The sequence below is a fragment of the Amorphotheca resinae genome (assembly GCF_003019875.1).
Source record: "Amorphotheca resinae ATCC 22711 unplaced genomic scaffold M430scaffold_5, whole genome shotgun sequence".
Taxonomy (NCBI): domain Eukaryota; kingdom Fungi; phylum Ascomycota; class Leotiomycetes; order Helotiales; family Amorphothecaceae; genus Amorphotheca; species Amorphotheca resinae.
This window is the reverse complement of record NW_020194475.1, coordinates 1,318,242-1,335,829: the sequence shown is the minus strand read 5'-3', so window position 1 is coordinate 1,335,829 and position 17,588 is coordinate 1,318,242. Positions and strand designations below refer to the sequence as shown.

Below are 17,588 nucleotides of genomic sequence, written 5' to 3'. Positions count from 1 at the left end.
TGATCCACAGATTTCCTTTTCTTTTACCGCGTGGGTTTTCTCATTAGGGTTGTAGGGGAGAGTTAGGGAAGAATGAACAGAAAATAAATGCAGGAAAGGGAAAAAAGGAAGAAGGGGGGGGGGGAAAAGAGGAAGGAATAAACACTTTTTTCTACCATGAATACATGGAAATCATTCGAGGTATCACCATGAACATACTACCCTGACCTATTGGAAAGCAATTCTGGATTCTACAGACTAACTACGGACCGAGGTCCCATCATCTACTTCCGTCATCTACTTCTCACAGATAGGTACCAATAAGGCCTACCTTTGTGTATTGTTCGGTGCGCTTTGCGCTTAGCGCTTACCAAGGAACCAAGGGGAGGCCAGGACTCAGGAGCCAGTTATCGGGAATCGAACCCAATTTACCACTGCCTAAGACACAACAGGGTCTCGATCTTTGTCAAAGGGGGGGATCGCTGTTGGCCTTCCAAGTCCTCTGAGCACCTCTCGTTCCTTTCAGTCTCCCATATCTGTTTCCCAATCACTCTCCTCTTGGGAGATCCTCCTTTCTCTGTTTAGGCAGCAGCGGATATCGGCGTTAATTCATTGCCTCTTATCTCTGCCCTCTGTAAATTCACAACTTGTCAACACATCCACTTTCACTCCTCCAATTACTCCATACCCTCCTTCGCAAAATGCCAATCAACCTCTCTCCGCAAGAAGAGGAAGCCATCAAAATAATCTCATCCCAAAAATTCCATCGCCTTTTCACTCTCGCCGCGACCGAAAATCATGGCCCGTTGAAAGTAACGTATGCAATAGCTGGGCCAGAAGACGGAGACATTCCCACGATTTTGTTTTGTGGGGGAATGTTCTGTACGAGATGGCATATGATTAAGTATGAGCATTTAGCACAAAAAGAGGGCGTGAGAATAGTTTCTATAGATAGGTCAGTCTCTCAATCATTCTCTCCTTGAATCCTCGAATCACGACTTTCCGTTCCGATTTCACGTTACGCCCTCTTTCCCTTTTCGAATGCGACTCAACTACTTTCACTATAGAACTAATCAGCCACTCAGACCTGGTTTCGGTGGCTCTACGCCCGTCCCCCTCTCCTCCCGCATCCTCATCTTCCAGGAAACCATCATCGCGCTCCTTTCCCATCTCGGCATCAAACACATCTCCCTCGTCTCCCACAGCGCTGGGACCCACTTCGCCTTAAACCTCCTTTACCACCACCCATCACTCCTCCCCCCAACTCACCCAACGCTAACCCTCATCTGCCCCTGGGTCCACCAATCTCATACCTCGGTCTCGTCCCTCATTGCCGCTTCTCTCCTCCCTAACTCGGTGTTAAACTACTGGGACAATTTGAACGGCTTAATCATAAATAAATTAAGTCCTACGCTCGCTACTAGCTCCGGAGGTTTATCCGCTTTTGCAGGTGCTTTTAGAGGCAAAGCTGGAAATGAGACCAACAAGAAAGTCGAAGAACAGGAACGGAAATGTGAGGAGGTGTATGGGATGAGTTTGTCCGTGAAGAAAGAGGTTGAAAAAATGATGCGGCAGTATATATTTGAAGAAAACACAAAAGGGGCGAACGATGAAGCTCGACTGTGTTTGAAATCAACAGAGGGCTGTGGATGGGATGCATGTGAAGATTATCCTGAATTCGTGAAGAATCTGAAGCAGAGTTGGGAGAAGAAGACTAATGGAGAAGGTGAAAAAGAAAAGTTAAAGGTAAAGATTGTGTTTGCGGAGGAGGATGCGTTGATTGGAAAGAAGGGGATGGAATATTTCAAGGAGTGTTGGACGCAGGAGAAATGTGGGCGGGGGATTGACGCTGAGTGTGTGCAGACTGAGGGGACGGATCATGATAGTGTTATAGATCCGGAAAAGGGGGTTATGCAGTCAATTTTGTCAACTGGGAAGGAGAATGAAGGTAGAAGGTAATGTCGTATTCGTGTTTTGTTTTATTAGTCTTTCCAAATGTCCGACTTGTACTGGCCAGTGACTAATCATGTGATTTGCTTCCCTTCTCTCAAAATATCGACATCCATGTCATAGTCTGACAGCTTGCCATAATCCTATGCGGTCTGAGGTTGAATTTGTTCATCGTATATGCCCTCGACATTTTGAATGCCTTTCGTAGCCCCCAAAGTCTACGTCTCTGCCCAATTTGCTGAGATGATATACGCCCAAGCCGGAGTAAGAACAGCAAGGTAACTGCCTTCAACTGAATGCTCGTTATTGTTCTGGACTCCCGGCAAATTACTAAAGCGAGAATCATTAGAGAACTGGCAAGCACTTGACTGCTGAGTTCTATGAAGAAGCTGTTAGCCCAGGACCAGGGACTCAAGATTCAAGAATATACCTTCTATCCGAGGTTTTCCAAGTGGAGATATCTCTTATGAATAGCTTAGATTTTTTACTCCTCGGTCGTCGGAAGAATATCATGGAACCGTGTTTTCCCCGGTAATGCAAGGGAAATTCCCATCTTCCTGCACTAACAGGACACGGCATTTTCGGACCTGTGAGTCTTGATGCAGTAGAAGTATGCCATCCTGCCGAGTAATTAGCATGAGAAGGCGGCAGAATTTACGAATAAATTGACAGAGAATCATAGGACGGGCTCAATATGAACTCCACTAAAGTCTAACGGAAGCGTTGACTCCGCTTCTTGAGAGGGCCAACTTGCCAAGTGCTGGTAGATCTTCTTGTCTTCCTCGTGGGTTGCGGAGTAAAGCCCCCATCATCCCAGGAGAGAAATCTAATAAACTCTGATAAAGCGCAGTCTAGAGGGGAGAGAGGTGAAATGTTACAAGTGAAGAGAGGATGTGGGCAATGTTCGAGGTTTAGAGGTTGTGACGAATGCGGTTAGCGGGGATGTGCTCATCGGATCAATTATACGCCTAGTTTCCGGCGGGGTCATCGGTAAGAACATCGCCAGGCTGAGCCCGCTGCTCTGCGACGTATGAAGTACGGAGTGTATATAAGGTGACCGCAGAGAAACCATGTTTACCGGCATCGTAGAGACAGTCGGAGGTTTGTCTCTTGATCTCCTGGCAAGGTCTATTTCTGACGATCCACAGTCGTCTCCGAACTCAATCCCCAAGCCGAGGACGGCGGCACCAACCTCACCATCTCGAATGCGTCCGAAATCCTAGGAGACTGCCATCTCGGCGACAGCATCAGTGTCAATGGCACCTGCTTGACCGTGACCGCCTTTGACAAATCTACCTTCAAAGTGGGCGTTGCGCCCGAAACCCTTCGTCGCACGAACCTCGGCTCCCTGAAACAGAATAGCAATGTTAACCTAGAGCGCGCGGTCTCGTCGACGACGCGGATGGGGGGGCACTTTGTTCAAGGACATGTTGATACCGTAGCGACGATATTAAAGGTTGAGCCGGATGGAAATGCCTTGACCTTCAGATTTCAACCCAGGGATAAGGGCATCTTGCGATATATAGTTGAGAAGGGTTACGTTACACTTGATGGAGCGAGTTTGACCGTCACCAAGGTCGATGATGAGGCGGGGTGGTGGGAGGTCATGTTGATTGCATATACGCAGGAGAAAGTTGTCACAGCGAGCAAGAAGCCTGGTGAGGAGGTGAATGTGGAGGTGGACCAGATTGGGAAGTACGTCGAGAAGGCCGTGGAGGGATACTTCTCGAAGGGAAGTAGTGGGGAACCTGCAATTCTGGAGAAGATGGTCGAGAGAATTGTGGATGCAAGATTGTCTAAGGCCAACAAGTGATCGAGTAACCCTTTCAATTTCTGTCAGGTTGGCAGTTTTTAATGCAGTCACGAAGAAGAAATAAGCCACGAATTAGCAACCAAAAACACAGGAAATAATTCAATGATTCTAGAAGGTTGGACATCCGGAAGCGGGTTGGTGACAATTGCCTTTAAACCGCACGCACTCTCTCCTTTCCTCTTCTCTCCTCAAACTCGAGAAGCACAAAGACACAATACCCCTTGTCTCTCCGCTACAACAGCCTGAGTACGTACTTCAACCATTTCTCGTAGGATCTCTATATTGACATGTACTCCCAGTAACTTGTTAATTACAACAAACTGTCGCGAAAAGCTCGTTGAGAAAGGAAAGGATGTGAGCCCAGTTCAAGACGTATAATGATAACTTCTTTTGACTGGAGGCTTAGTGTATACAACAGTACGAGAACCAAAGATGCCTTTATTGACATATCTGTTCGCAATGAATATCTGTTCGCAACGAATATCTGTTCGCAATGAACATCCGTTCGTAGCGTATATTAAAACGACAATCGTAAATCATCACACACATACGAAAATCCCTGCCCTATTTTTGAGATACCATTGAGCCTGCCGCCTTTCACGACACCATGATGCTGCCACGATAGGTTTCGATTGCTCGGCTCCAGAGAAAATTGTTGTCTTCTTCTTTGATTTCTGGTTTCTATATATACCTGGTTGCGCTGTCTGCTTCCACAACGATCAGTTAATAGCTAGCCTAACTCTGGACTTGCTATCGAAATAGGACAGTGCCACATGCTTGTTAGCAGTATGTATTCTGCAATGGCTACCTACTGTTGAATGACTGTTTGTTGTGCCACTGAAAACAGTAATTTTAGTCTCATGTTCATGTCTCATCACTTCATTCCAATCTCCATACCTCCCCGCACCTACGATTTGATAGACCCTTCCAATTTGCAAAGAGCTGCCACCTTGCTCGCCAGATCATCCGCCTCACTCCTTGTCGCTGCCTCTGCGTAAACCCTCAATGCATCCTCAGTCCCGCTAGCCCGGGCAAATGACCTTCCATCCTTGAACTTCTTCACTAATGCATCGATCTGCTCCTGAAGTCCAGAGGGCTCCACGAGCTTTCGTTCAGCGTCTGTCGTCTTGAACATGTTCCTGTCCGCAACCTCCACGCGCACTAATCTGTTCGGCAGATCTGTGTAAGTAAGGTCCCATTCGCGGGGCGTCCAGGCTTTGTGAGCCAAAATGGTCTCGACGAGTAGCATATCGGAGAGGGCATCACCGACAGTCTGGTTGATAAGATCGGTTAAGGCGCGCAGGGTCTCGAGAGCCGAAGCTTGGGCAGGGGATTCGGGCTCCTTGATCTTGAAAGCTTTAAGAGCTTGTTGTGAGAAGACAACAGTTCCATGACCGTTGGCTTCGAAATAGACTCCTACGTCAAATTTTGTGGCGGCGTGGTGGAGCCATTTGACTCCGGTAGGTGTGCAGACTACTGGCAAGCCGAGAGTCTTTTCGACGTATTTAGTGGAGGCACCGTTCGCGTATGCTGTTTGTACGACGCCAATCTTCAATTCTTCCGCGAGACCAGCTTCTCGAGCAAGATCTCCGATGAATGATGCGGCTAGAGTGGCGATTCTATCACCATCTAGCAGACGGAAACCGTGTTCTGGGTCGTTGAAGTAGTAGATTAAGCGGTCGGCATCGCCATCGAGGGAGCAGCAACGATCGTTGGGAGCTGCTTTGGAGGACGGGGGGGCTCTCTGCTTAGTTTTGACAAAATCCGCTCCGCACTAAGGAGGTCAGCACCAAGATAAAAAAGGGTGAGTTCGGACGGACCTCATGATTCAGGGTCTCCGGCCTCAGAACATCATCATTGACGATCTTGATATCGATTCCACCCTCCGATCCTTTCGGCAGGTATTTTACAAGTTCGGCGAGTTTCGGCCCTCCAACACCATTTGCGCAATCCACCGTAACAGGCCCAACAATCTTCTTCCCCTTGATCGCTCTGGCAAAGGCCGTGCCAAGCTTTTCATAGTACCCCTTCTCACTCACATCCCCGTAACTCTGTGGAGTGCCCTCTGTGTTTGTGCAACGCGTCAAATAATGCAATTGTGGCGTCGTCAACAATCTGTAATCTGTATACTCGGCTCCCGCCGCCTTCAACGCATCCACCAACGCGGCCACCAATTTTGGCCCCGATGTTCTCGTATCTCTGGCATATATAACCCTCGCTGGTGTTTCTGGGTTGATCTTCAGATCCTTCTCCAACTTGTGATAAACGTTCTCGACCTCAGCGTCAGGAGCGTTGGCCAAAGTGGTCGCGTAGGCTTCCCATGAGTTTTCAAGCATCTCGCCCATTGGGTCCACGAGCTTGACGCCATTGTCCTCGGGCGGGTTGTGTGAGGCAGTGATCATAACCCCAATGGTGAGACCTCCCAGTTTGCGGGAACGGAGAGCGGCGACCAGACCAACGCGAAAGACGACGCTGTCGAGGAGGTTGGCTTTCATGCGAAAGCCTGCGGTGCCATATTGGAAGGTGAGGTCTGGCTTGGGATGCTTGGCTGCGGCGGCGAGGATGGCGTCGGCCATGATTGCAGTGGATTGGGGTGGTTTCGAGGGATCGAGAGGGTTGAGGAGGCGGAGAGAGGAGAATGGAGAGAGAGAAAGAGAGGGTGAGTGAGGCGAGGGGAAAGAAAGGCGTCGCTGGCGCAAGCTTCGCAGCTCGTGTATTGTGGAGGGGCGCTTCTCACCGCTTTGGAAGTTTTATGCATAAAGCGTGCATAAATAGTGCAATGAGGCATATTCGCGGCTAAGCTTGTTTTGCGCGGATTTACGTGGTCACGTGCTTTCGCGTTTACAACGGGAGGTCATGTTCGTAGGTAAAATCACCCACCTCGTTCAATTGATCTTAACATCTACTGCACTCTCGCTATTTTTTGGATGCGGCGACCTTCTTGCATGTCTGCTCCTTTGATCTCACTTGTTTCCCGCCACAATGGCAGAACAATGTGCGAATCCTCTGCTCTTGAAATGGGTTGGCGAATGGCTCGACCAAGCACGAGAACGCAACACAAAAGGCGTGAACGCCTATAAGAGGGCATATGATTCCCTCAAAGCCTGTCCCTATCCTTTCACCCACCCATCTGAAGCACGCCAACTGCAGAATATCGGCGAGAAACTTGTCGAACGCTTAACGGAGAAGATGGAAGAGTATTGCAAGGCAGCGAATCTCCCCATGCCCAAACCTCCACGAGGAAAGAAGAAGACGGTGGTCCCAGCCGATGGCGAAGAAGGTGAGGCTCCTCCTCCAAAGAAGCGGAACCCCAAACCATACGTGCCCGCCTTTCGATCGGGAGCGTATGCTATAATTCTCGCGCTATCAACGTCCTCAGGCGGACTTTCGAAATCGGAAACCATTGCATTGGCAGAGCCGCATTGCGACTCCTCATTCTTGGCCCCAAGTGAGCCTGGCAAATTCTACACAGCCTGGGCCTCGATCAAGACCCTGGAGAACAAGGATTTGGTCTATGAACAAGGACGACCCACTCGGAAATATTTCTTGACGGAGGAGGGGTGGGAGGTGGCCAGACGGATCAAAAAGACAGCTGAGCCTAAGGGATCGATGGATGATTTTGTTGATGGTGGAAGGACAAAGTCTGGGTCCAAGACTGGAGCGAACGATGGTTTATCCATGGATAGCAGACTAAGTCCTGTTCGTCAATCGCCCCGTCTCTCGGAATCTCCTGAACCGGGGGTGTCAGACATCATTCCCCAGGGTACCTCATCATCTGAGCTTCCCTCTTTCGAACCTCTGGTGCTACAACCCGGAACGTTCATAGTACAGCTCGTTCTCGATAACCGTGAAGTCCGGGCAAAGGATGATCGAGACTACATTCAAAATGAGCTCGGAAAAAGAGGCGTCAAGCCAATCGTGCGACCCCTAGCTCTTGGTGATATTCTTTGGGTAGCCAAGTGTCATGACCCCCAACTCCTGCCTTCACTTGGCGTCGAAGGGGATGAAGTTGTGTTAGACTATGTGATTGAACGGAAGAGACTTGATGATCTCGTGGGCTCTATAAAGGATGGGCGGTTTCATGAGCAGAAATTCCGACTTCGAAAGTGCGGCGTCAAAAACGTGACCTATCTCATCGAGGAAATCTCCATGAGCGCGGACCATTTCCAAAAATACGAAGAAGCGGTCCAGTCGGCCATTGCTAGCATGCAGGTTGTGGACGGGTATTTTGTGAAAAAGACGCAGAAGATGGATGACTCGATCAGATATCTGGCACGAATGACTCTTATGTTAAAGGAGATGTACGAGAAAAAACCTCTCCATTTAATCCCGACGCGGGTGATCACGACTCAAAACTTCCTGCCCTTGGTGAACGAGCTACGGGCCAAGGAGCCGGGAACAGATTACCACATAACGTACGAAGCATACGCGAGTCTGGCGAGCAAATCAGAGACTCTTACCCTCCGAGATGTCTTCCTGAAGATGCTGATGTGTACGAGGGGTGTGACCGGCGAGAAGGCCCTAGAGATCCAGAAGAGGTGGAAGACTCCCAAGGCTTTCATGGAAGCGTACGAGCGATGCGGAGATGGGGAAGAAGGCCGCAAGAGGAAGCTCGAGATGGTCAGCAAGGATATGGCACATTTTGTGGGCAGGAAGAAGATCGCCAAAGCGGTCAGTGCTAAGATCGCAGAGGTTTGGGGTGATGCTTGATTTGTGGGACCTAGGTGGAGTATAGGCGTTTTTTCCATGGAGAGGACAGACGCCTGGGTTACAGGGAAATAGAGTCCGCGAGGAGAGGCATATTTTAACTCATAGATATATTCTGTGTACGGATTTGAGAGGCTCGAAACCCCGAAATCGTCGGTCGTGTTCTCGAAGAGCGAACGAACCACCGCACCCGCTGCTCCGAACATCGAATTGTGTCCCAGAAGAACAACATTATGGTATTGGCACTCTAATATATATGACGCTGAGAAGGCACTTCCCCAGCATTCCTCTAGCCCAGGGCATGAACCCCAACACAAATCACATGGAAAACGGCCGAGGAGTCTGGATCATGACCACTTATTGCTGAGCTGGGGTTAGATCTGGTTTGGCCGAAGGGTCGAGACTCGAGCTACAGCGCGTCGAGAACTCAAGCGTAGCTTCCCCGCATCTCAAAATCGCAGATCATTGGATAGCGTTACATGGCTTTTTCCTCCTGCAAAGCGCTGAGGCGTGGTGGTTCTTCTTCCCGGACCCGATGTACATGTACCTACTGCTTGAGATACAGCTGTAAATGCATGCTTGTTTAGCTGTGCGAGGGTTTCTACGAGGAAGCATTTCTGAGTCTTGGTTAGCGGGCCTAAAGGAGTCTTTCTAGACTTTGAAAGATGGGCTGATTAGAAGAGGGAAAGAGCGAGTGAGTGATGACTGGGCTCTACGGACTCCGAAGTATAAGGTCCTGTAGCTGACTAACTGCCAGGTACAGCCGCACAAGATCTAATCATCGGATCTTGATCTTCGAGATCTTTTCTAGGGTAGATTAGATTAGGTAGGGATCTCGTCGGCTTGATCGCCCGCCTAAGCCCCCTATATCAAAACATGCATTCCTCGTATAAAGTTACGTCCGTACGCATGGTCCTGCTCATCCCACAGTGCCGCTACTGCCGGATCACGACGGGATCCGCTGGCCATGCGACGGCATGGCCTCGGACGCCTAGGATGCCATGATCCGACGAGGATAGGGATCCGGAATGAGAAGAGGGGATTGAGGGTAAGGGGGCTCAGCTCGAAATCCAAATTTAAACCAAGAGCAGGCTTATCTATGGGCATGATTGAGCGTCTTCACCTCACATCAAGCTGGCCTAAAGGAGGACGAAAGAGGATACGGGAAATGCAGATGGTAAACTCCATGCGGAATTCACGCCAACTGCTAGAATATGGCCCGAGTCCTCGGAGACTCGGAGAGTTACAACTTACGAGTTAGGCTAAGAAGATGGATGGATGGATAGGTACCTTACCTTCATCTCATAATTGTTCGGCTGGCCAACTGAATCTTTGAGCTAAAGTTCAAAACTCAGAAATCTATATCGATACCAAGCGTTTCATCCTGAATAAGTACAGAGTGCTACGTCGGATTGAGTGTGGCTTGCCCCGTGGCTACGGACGTACCTCCGTAGAGCAAAGGCCTTTGGCGACATAGAAAGAGGCTTCTGGTTGGCTGCTAGGACTTTAAGCTCAGATAGTGTACTAACCGCCCATCTCCAAATACCTCCAGCATTCCTAGTCAAGACAAAATGATCTTCAGGGCCATGCCGTGTTGGGCACGTGACTTACCGGAGAGGGTGCGTGCCGTGCCGTGTGGATGCTGATTGGATAGTTCTGGCGGGGCTATAAATAGGCGACCCCCCCTTCCCGAGGTCACGCCTCGCAGCCGCATCTCTCGTCAAACAACTCGGTCATTGACACAGCTTAACCTTCTCTGAACCACTTCGCTGAGCCGCTTCTGAACCGCACGCAACGCGGCCCATGAATCTCATCCCGTTTACCAACGAGCCACCGTTTCAGGGCTACCGGCGCAGGCGGATAGCGTTCTCAAACTGCTTGTGATGGGCCCAGCCGGGAGGACAAGACGGGTGAAGAGATGTGCGTGGGTGCTTTTTGCCAGCGACCAGTTCAACGGACGAGGGCCTCGAGCGGCTGCAAAGAAAAGCATGCAAAGAGAACTTCCCAAAATGGCTGTTCAACCTCAAAATATGGGATCGAGCCGTCCCTGTGATGCAGCCGTTGCTGATCAACACAGGGGTTGCCTTCAAGTCTAAAAGTAGAGCCTTCATGGCCTAGGTTGGCCTACGCTCCCGTCTCTTCACACATCCTGTGTGAAGCAACGAGGTAACGTAGCCTCCTGGTACTAATCGTGCAGGACGAAGTAGTCCTAGTGGCCTACTGCACAACTTCCCGCGATCCTTTTCGCGCTGTCCCGTCCCGTCCCTGGCATGCTCTTCCTCTAGATGGGCCTTTATATCTTGATTTCCTAGTAGGCTGGTCCTTGGTCTTCCGGAATTCCTTAGCCTGGAGCGGGAGGGAATGTCTACCTACTGTTGTGACCTGTATATAAGTATATAGGTATCTTGAGCAAGCTGCTTGGTACTTTTCCTCCAGGGCTTTCATTCTCTACCATCTCAACCCCCTCCATTCTTTGGTCATCAAGTCATTCTTTGTTTATTCACCATGACTCGATTGTTATCAGTTGCCGCTGTTCTCTCTCTCGCGTTGCGTGCCTCTGCCGGCGCCGACTCATATCAAGTAAATGCCATCTGTACTTGGTACGTGCGGTCTTTGCCCACTTTTCGCAAGCGGACTGGCTAACTCGCCTCTGCAGTGATCAGTTGATGCGTTGGTATGATTGGAACAACGGTATCTGGGGTAGTTCCTGGTGGGAGTCGGCCATGATGATGTCTGCTCTCGCCGACCTCTCGGCCACGGACTCAAGCTATAACGGAACATACTTCAACGTCTACGCCAATACCTTCACCAATGCTCCCAAAACGCAAGGCCACACGAACTTCTTGAATAATTTCTATGACGATGAGGGATGGTGGGGTATCGCGTGGCTTAACATCTATGATCTCACCCAGAACCCCAACTACCTAAACATGGCCAAAACCATCTTCAATGACATGCACGGCGGCTGGACGACACCCTGCGGAGGCGGGATCTATTGGGAGAAGGGCCAGCCTTACATCGCCTCCATTGCCAACGGTATGTCCCTCGTTTTCTCAGCGTCCCTGACCACCCTCAGTGCTAACTCTACTAGAACTGTACATCCAACTGGCTGCAGGACTCGCCAACCGCGTGCCCAGCCAGAAGTCGACGTATCTCGGCTATGCCACAGCCGGCTGGGACTGGTTCTTCAGCATCGACGTCGTCAACGCGGATAATTTCATTGTCGATGGTGTTGACGGTAATACGTGCAAGTCCACTGGAAGTACCTACACCTACAACCAGGGTGTCATCCTCGGCGCTGCAGCAGAGCTATACGAAGCGACCGGCAACGGTACCTACCTAGACCTAGCGAGTAAAATCGCGGATGCCGTGACGACGAAGGGCTCACAATTTTTGAACCCCAACGGCATCCTGATGGACGGCTGCGATAAGACGGCCTCGTGCAGCGGCAATGGCGAGGAATTTAAGGGTCCCTTCGTCCGCAATCTGCGCAAGCTGTACAGATGGGTCGTTTCCCCCACGTGGCGCGACTTCCTCGAGACCAATGCCCAATCCATCTGGAACAACGCCCTGAATGACACAAACAGCCAATGCTTCGTCGGCGACTACTGGGCTGGCCCCTACAAGACCGCTGACGCTATCTCCAACGGCATCGCCCTTGACGCTCTCAACGCCGCTCTTTACGCTACCTCGTGAGCGCGCCCCAACTCGCTCACCCACGTACAATCTTTTCCTTCGTGCACTTAAATACGCGGCTACCCCACAGCTATCAACTATATAATTGAGGAATGGCCGCCCCCAGAACCTTATTACTTGCGTGTTCATACCACGAGTTCGTCCAATATGTATATACAAGAATTGGACATGTTCATTTCCCTGCCAAGGCTTTATTGACTGAAGGTTAAGATGCTTTTAATCATAAATGAGATGAGATTATGAGATGACCATTATTCGCTACTTGAAAGGAGAGGGGGAAGGGGGAATGTTTGATTATTGAGTGACCAGTTGTCTTTTTTAATTAGATAGCTAAATCCGCGGTTGTGCAGCAGTTGTCTAGCTAACCCCCAACAGTATCTACGAAGTAGAGACTTTAACATGCGAATTAACACCTATCCTAAACGAACTGTCGAGTTTGGTTAGTCTATCGTTCTAGAAAACTACGTTCATAAACCACTTGTCCTTTACTTGTTATTAGCTTCATGTTAGTATGAATCCTCTAAACTTCTTCTATTTTCCAAGCAAGGCAGAGGAAAGGTGGGAAATCATACCTTATATATTCAAAGCCAACGGAATTCTATTTATAAACGAGGTCACATCACCCATCTATACATGAATGAATGAATCACGGACAACCGACCCTATCCATCGCGCGAGTATCCTATCTCCCTCTATAAAAACACCACATCTCACATCTATCAACCGCCAGTCCACCCGGACGAACGGGATTTGGAAACTAGGAGCTTCGCTGCGTTCGAGGAAAAGGGACTGCCTATCTCAACCATTTCTCTGCTATAGACGGAACGTGTGGATAAAGGACACGAATCCTTGGGAACGTTTGTTTCGTTTCACCAATTAGAGTAATCGTTGTGAATTCGTATTTTCTCTCGTTCTCGAATTACTATATCGTTGTCATTATTATAGTATATCGTCGCGTCGTTGGATCAGACTTGAAGGAAGCAGACTCAGACTTAGATGAGCCAATGGTAATCAGAGGGGAGGATGAGGCAGGAGTACGGGGAGCGGGAGTCGAAAGGGGAACCACTAGTAGGTCATGTTCTCTGCTATAGACAGAATTACGAAAAGCTCTTTTTCGACAACGACACTAATCCTTAAGGACAGGCTTTTCCCTTTAAAAGCCGTTCATGAATCGCTTGTGCTAGTTAGACAGCTTCAAGATACTGTGGAGAATCAGACCATGATCTAGCAAGCAGCTAAGCAATCCATCCAACTTGTTATTAATAGCAGGAGACATGAACCGTTATCCCGGCTCACTAAAAAACTCAAAATCCGTTCTTGATATTCAGATGTACCGTACAGAGATCCCGGATCTATTATATTCAACAACCTTGCCGAAGACTTAGATGGGTTTGGTTTACTACCAAGACCTCTTGTCAAACGGCATTTTATCATTAGATTCACTCATCGTTGTGAATTCCTTTCCTGTCGTTGTCAAATGATCATATTATTATTGTCATAATGTATCGTCAAACCAATTCACTTCCATAATTCGAATTCCAGAAAGTAAAGTACGGAATCTGAAATATCCACATTCTATCTACCTTACTTGTCCAGCCTCTACTGTTCTCTTGACTCCTGCAGACTTTGGGCGTTTGTTTGTCTACAGAACCAGTGCTGTCAGTGTCACCATGAGGACTATCAATGCCAATTGTGTGATTTCGAGCCAGGAAGTCAGGATCGCGGTTGATAGAGATTTGTCCTGGAGGAACGGGACTCACAAAAGGGTAGAAGAGCAGAAGGACTAGCATGGCGGTAGAGCAAGGTGCTCTAGATGTTTGTCATTAGGAAACTATTTGCGAAGAAGATACAAGCCTACAGGTGGTGTTCTGGCACGGAAAGTCGGTATTCTAAAATAGCCGCTTCTAGTCCTGTGGCGCCAAAAGGGAATCAAACTCGAACCGGTTTACTCCTGCTGGTCGAACGCAGCCTAAATAGAATCTCTTTGGGTCCCCCCTGAAGTTCTCTTTTGCTTGATGTTGAACTTCATCGTGGGATTTCATATTAGAGATACGGATATGATTTGGGATAGCCGAGTTTGGATCTTAGGGCGGGGGGAAGGAGAGTGGTGAATGTGGTGAGGTTATGAGGAGAGGGTTGTGGTATTGGAGGGAAAGGCGGGGAAGAAAGTGACCCTGAGTTCTGGTCCAGAAGAAAGTAGTTTCATGACACACAGGCCGCAATATATCACAGTAGGTAAGAGAAAAATAATGTGAAGAGATCTTTGTTGACCGGCGATACCAAGCATGTAGGTATCGGATTACCACCCATATTGGTCTGATGCTGCAACCCTGTTTTGATCCTAATCATCATCATCAAAAGATACCGACATCTAGGTATCAGATCACCACCCATATGGGTCTGATACTGCAACCCTGTTTTGATCCCTGTTTTGATCCTAATCATCATCGTCAAAATCTCCCATTGTGCCATCCATATCCTCTACATCTCCCATGCCAGGATCATCGTACTCTTCTTCGTCGTAATCATCGAACATCTCCTCGCCGTCTTCTGGACGAGGCTTCTTGAAACCGGCGCGCCAATCCGCGGTCTCGTCCTCTGTCTCAGCCGCGCTAGCTACACTTGGAGCCACGCTAGGTTCCCGTTCACGTTGGACGGGGGCCGGGGCGGCGGTCTTTGCCTTCTCGGCGGCTGTATTAGGACCACTCTCCTCATCCTCGTCTTCGTCGTCCGCGGTTGGTGAGCCCGCAACCGAGCTTGCAACCGTCGAGCCGGCGACACTTGTCCTACGGCTGGTGGTAGCAGAGCCCAGCGAACTGCCCGGGTAGCCTAAATCATCAAACATTCCCCCAATGACATCGTAGTTAATCTTCTTGCTCCATGTACGTGATTTAAGAACACTGATTGCAGCCTCGGCTGGTGAATTTGCTGCGCTGGTCTGTCCCTCTCCAATACGTGGTTTCTTCTTGCGGTTTCTGGTTGCTTTTGGTGGTCCATCTGCTGCCATGCGCTTCTGGTATTCTTTGAGTTGCTGCTTACGTAGCCATGATTTGTTCTCATTGACCCAGACCCTTTCCTTGGCCGCTACATCAGCGGGGCTGAGCATGCAATTCATGACTTCTGGGTCGTCTGCGAACTCGTCCTCGCCAATATGCACATCCATGCTGATTTCCTTCTGTGGGTAGGTTTGTCGGAGGAAGTTCATGTATTTGTTAGCACGCTTACAAGCGCGAGCATAGGCAATGGCGTGCGATTGGGTGTGAGGATCAGAAATCATCTCGGAGATTTGGTCTTCAAGATTGCGCTCATCAGCGGCCCACTCTTCGGGAACATATATTGGACGACCACCTGAGTCTTTGGAAATGTTTTCGTCATCCTCGTCGTCCTCGTCCTCGGAGGCAGGGGCATCAAGTGCGTCGCCGAATTGTGACACGAGCTGTTCAAAGGAGGTGCCGGATTGGTCTTCAATTGCAGCATCAACGAGGTTTGGATCGATAGGGATGTCTTTGTTTGGTTGACTTTGTGGAGTTGGGGGGGGAGGAATGGCGAAACCGTCAGCATCACGGCGGATTTCTCCTGGGGTTAAGGCTGTCTTTCTGCGCTTGTTCGCATCATCTCCTTCGCCCTCGGCCCCCTCATTGTTCTCATCAGCAGACTCACCCTTGCGCTTTCGCTTTCGGGTCTTCTTATTCTTGATGAACTCCTCTTGTTTCTCATAGAAAGATGGTGGATCGTGAGCCGATTCCAAAAATTCGTTGTTCAGAAATTCTTCGACGGTAAGAGCGCTACTGGGCGTTCTTTTGAACTCATCTAGACGCTTCTGAATTGTATGTGTTGTGACTTTGACAATATAGACGACTTCAGTCACAGTTCGACGGAAATTATTCATGCGAGCAGCCAAGATAAGACATGCACCACAGACACCAGATGGACGTCGGCCCATGACCATCCAATCCAGACTCATACGCTGAACCATGCGGACTGCATCTTCGGCGACCTTATTAGTAGCGGTCTTGAAATCAAGCTTCATTGCGAATCGATAGATCAAGTCTTCAGGGAGGACAGGTTGAATACCATCCTTCGCCAGGGTGACCGTATTATGCAATGCCTTGAACGTGTGACCGAGTTTGAAAACATTGACCTAGAGGATATTAATGATAATTCAAGGCTGAAGAAGACTGAGGGAAATTGGTATGGAGTAAGATCAAGGTGAAGGGTGCATAATGAGACGATGGAGAAAGGTGGAAGGAGTGGAAGGAAGCAAGGAAATAGGATTGAATGCATACCTGAACCTTGTCAGCAAAGTCAATGAGCATGACCCTGCATGGCTTCTCCTTTCGACAAGCACTGTATAAGCAGCAAGCAGCCACCATATCCATTCTCCGACCCTGGATAAAGTTGGCCATAGCAGCAAGCTTGAAGATCTGCACTCCGCTATTGACAATAGCCTCTTGGATGTTAAGCTGATTTGCCAATGCAGTCATGATACGTTTTCCTGTCGCAAGTCAATATACTGCTCAAGATCAAAGAAAAGGAAACTTACCCTCCCGGATGGTACTCTCTCTATCTTCACCGCCTCCTCCGGCTCTCCTAAACGCAGGTCCCAGGCTGTTCGCTACCCCAGAATCGGCACTGACGAAGCTACCCTGGACAACTGCGGCACCCTGGCTCGTCTCGCCGAACTGGACCTCAGCAACGATGTTGGAATCATCGACAATTGTACCGCAATTGTGACAAATGCCGTCCTCAACCTGGGGGCTGGAACATTCTTTATTTGGACATGCGCGCTTGGCAGGTTTGGCGGCATTGCTAATTGCTTTGCGGGCGAGGGGCGTGGGAGCCCGAATCTCGCGTTGGTTGCGCAGAGGATTCGGGGGACGCGGCGGGGGGGCGGTTGGACGACGACCCATTGCGACAGATATGAGCCAGCGCCCGCTATTACCCCGCGATAGCTAGATAGCAAGCCGCAAGAGAGTCAAGATCTGTGGCCGGGAGGAGTAGCGAAGCGCGTATGGTACAAGGATGAAGCTGTTGATACCGGCCACACGTGATGATAGAAGATGAAGATGTAGATGTAGATGGGTTGTGGCGGATGGAAGAGATTGAGTTTGGTGTTGTGGTGGGGGACGAAAGTGCGAAATTCTCGAGTCACGGTGGTCGAGTGGTGCTTTTGGCCATTTCGGATCTGGGATTCTGTGCGCATGACGAAGCGACTTCTTTTGGAGCGTCTTGGGTGGTGGGCTAAGCGAGTGGGTAAGCGATATATAAGCGAAGGCCGGAGGGGAAAGAAGAATCTGAAGTGAATTCGGAGAGGAATTCTCGACGGAGCACAAAGAATTGATTGTCAGTTACATTCATTGGCAATAGTGTATATATATGGGAGGGGTACAATTCCCATGCCCGTTCCCTTCTTCAATGCAGGTAAATGGGAGTCTGTGCTTGT

At 49.4% G+C, this 17,588-nt stretch overlaps 8 protein-coding genes across 8 annotated transcripts; 4 read left to right on the top strand and 4 right to left on the bottom strand.

The window, feature by feature from the left end:
* Positions 1 to 680: 680 nt before the first annotated feature.
* On the top strand, positions 681 to 1,938 carry M430DRAFT_100217 (hypothetical protein; the record flags this gene model as incomplete). Its single annotated transcript, XM_024860619.1, has 2 exons — positions 681 to 934; positions 1,065 to 1,938. 2 exons carry the CDS (start codon positions 681 to 683, stop codon positions 1,936 to 1,938), a joined length of 1,128 nt encoding a protein of 375 aa, XP_024721712.1.
* Positions 1,689 to 2,720, bottom strand: M430DRAFT_66136 (hypothetical protein). The gene is made up of 3 exons (XM_024869213.1): positions 2,684 to 2,720; positions 2,360 to 2,549; positions 1,689 to 2,307 (listed from the first exon to the last, which is right to left on the bottom strand). The coding sequence occupies exons 2-3, from the start codon at positions 2,506 to 2,508 to the stop codon at positions 2,148 to 2,150; spliced, it is 309 nt and encodes a 102-aa protein (XP_024721711.1). The 5' UTR covers positions 2,509 to 2,549; positions 2,684 to 2,720; the 3' UTR covers positions 1,689 to 2,147.
* A 232-nt stretch (positions 2,721 to 2,952) lies between these two features.
* Positions 2,953 to 3,800, top strand: M430DRAFT_138924 (hypothetical protein). Its single transcript, XM_024862584.1, has 2 exons — positions 2,953 to 3,030; positions 3,078 to 3,800. The coding sequence occupies exons 1-2, from the start codon at positions 3,000 to 3,002 to the stop codon at positions 3,740 to 3,742; spliced, it is 696 nt and encodes a 231-aa protein (XP_024721710.1). The 5' UTR covers positions 2,953 to 2,999; the 3' UTR covers positions 3,743 to 3,800.
* Positions 3,801 to 4,649: 849 nt separating this feature from the next.
* On the bottom strand, positions 4,650 to 6,318 carry M430DRAFT_18594 (hypothetical protein; the record flags this gene model as incomplete). Its single annotated transcript, XM_024863906.1, has 2 exons — positions 4,650 to 5,516; positions 5,563 to 6,318. The coding sequence occupies 2 exons, from the start codon at positions 6,316 to 6,318 to the stop codon at positions 4,650 to 4,652; spliced, it is 1,623 nt and encodes a 540-aa protein (XP_024721709.1).
* Positions 6,319 to 6,724: 406 nt separating this feature from the next.
* On the top strand, positions 6,725 to 8,452 carry M430DRAFT_50103 (hypothetical protein; the record flags this gene model as incomplete). Its single annotated transcript, XM_024868115.1, has 1 exon — positions 6,725 to 8,452. The coding sequence occupies one exon, from the start codon at positions 6,725 to 6,727 to the stop codon at positions 8,450 to 8,452; it is 1,728 nt and encodes a 575-aa protein (XP_024721708.1).
* Positions 8,453 to 10,193: 1,741 nt separating this feature from the next.
* M430DRAFT_34715 (hypothetical protein) lies at positions 10,194 to 10,490 on the bottom strand. Its single transcript, XM_024866602.1, has one exon. The coding sequence runs from the start codon at positions 10,437 to 10,439 to the stop codon at positions 10,269 to 10,271; it is 171 nt and encodes a 56-aa protein (XP_024721707.1). The 5' UTR covers positions 10,440 to 10,490; the 3' UTR covers positions 10,194 to 10,268.
* Positions 10,491 to 10,782: 292 nt separating this feature from the next.
* On the top strand, positions 10,783 to 12,289 carry M430DRAFT_41749 (glycoside hydrolase family 76 protein). Its single transcript, XM_024867501.1, has 3 exons — positions 10,783 to 11,049; positions 11,106 to 11,485; positions 11,541 to 12,289. Exons 1-3 carry the CDS (start codon positions 10,955 to 10,957, stop codon positions 12,143 to 12,145), a joined length of 1,080 nt encoding a protein of 359 aa, XP_024721706.1. The 5' UTR covers positions 10,783 to 10,954; the 3' UTR covers positions 12,146 to 12,289.
* Positions 12,290 to 14,398: 2,109 nt separating this feature from the next.
* On the bottom strand, positions 14,399 to 17,268 carry M430DRAFT_41748 (hypothetical protein). Its single transcript, XM_024867500.1, has 3 exons — positions 16,689 to 17,268; positions 16,432 to 16,640; positions 14,399 to 16,286 (listed from the first exon to the last, which is right to left on the bottom strand). The coding sequence occupies exons 1-3, from the start codon at positions 17,053 to 17,055 to the stop codon at positions 14,583 to 14,585; spliced, it is 2,280 nt and encodes a 759-aa protein (XP_024721705.1). The 5' UTR covers positions 17,056 to 17,268; the 3' UTR covers positions 14,399 to 14,582.
* Positions 17,269 to 17,588: the final 320 nt, after the last annotated feature.

Coding starts and splice junctions, on each gene's coding strand:
- M430DRAFT_66136 (XM_024869213.1), bottom strand. CDS start 2,508: ATGCCGTGTCCTGTTAGTGCAGGAAGATGGGAATTTCCCTTGCATTAC. Junction 2,308..2,359: donor TGGAAAACCTCGGATAGAAG/GTATATTCTTGA, acceptor GCTTCTTCATAG/AACTCAGCAGTCAAGTGCTT.
- M430DRAFT_138924 (XM_024862584.1), top strand. CDS start 3,000: ATGTTTACCGGCATCGTAGAGACAGTCGGAG. Junction 3,031..3,077: donor CATCGTAGAGACAGTCGGAG/GTTTGTCTCTTG, acceptor GACGATCCACAG/TCGTCTCCGAACTCAATCCC.
- M430DRAFT_34715 (XM_024866602.1), bottom strand. CDS start 10,439: ATGCTTTTCTTTGCAGCCGCTCGAGGCCCTCGTCCGTTGAACTGGTCG.
- M430DRAFT_41749 (XM_024867501.1), top strand. CDS start 10,955: ATGACTCGATTGTTATCAGTTGCCGCTGTTCTCTCTCTCGCGTTGCGT. Junction 11,050..11,105: donor GTAAATGCCATCTGTACTTG/GTACGTGCGGTC, acceptor TCGCCTCTGCAG/TGATCAGTTGATGCGTTGGT. Junction 11,486..11,540: donor CATCGCCTCCATTGCCAACG/GTATGTCCCTCG, acceptor TAACTCTACTAG/AACTGTACATCCAACTGGCT.
- M430DRAFT_41748 (XM_024867500.1), bottom strand. CDS start 17,055: ATGGGTCGTCGTCCAACCGCCCCCCCGCCGCGTCCCCCGAATCCTCTG. Junction 16,641..16,688: donor AGAGAGTACCATCCGGGAGG/GTAAGTTTCCTT, acceptor GACTTGCGACAG/GAAAACGTATCATGACTGCA. Junction 16,287..16,431: donor ACTTTGCTGACAAGGTTCAG/GTATGCATTCAA, acceptor AATATCCTCTAG/GTCAATGTTTTCAAACTCGG.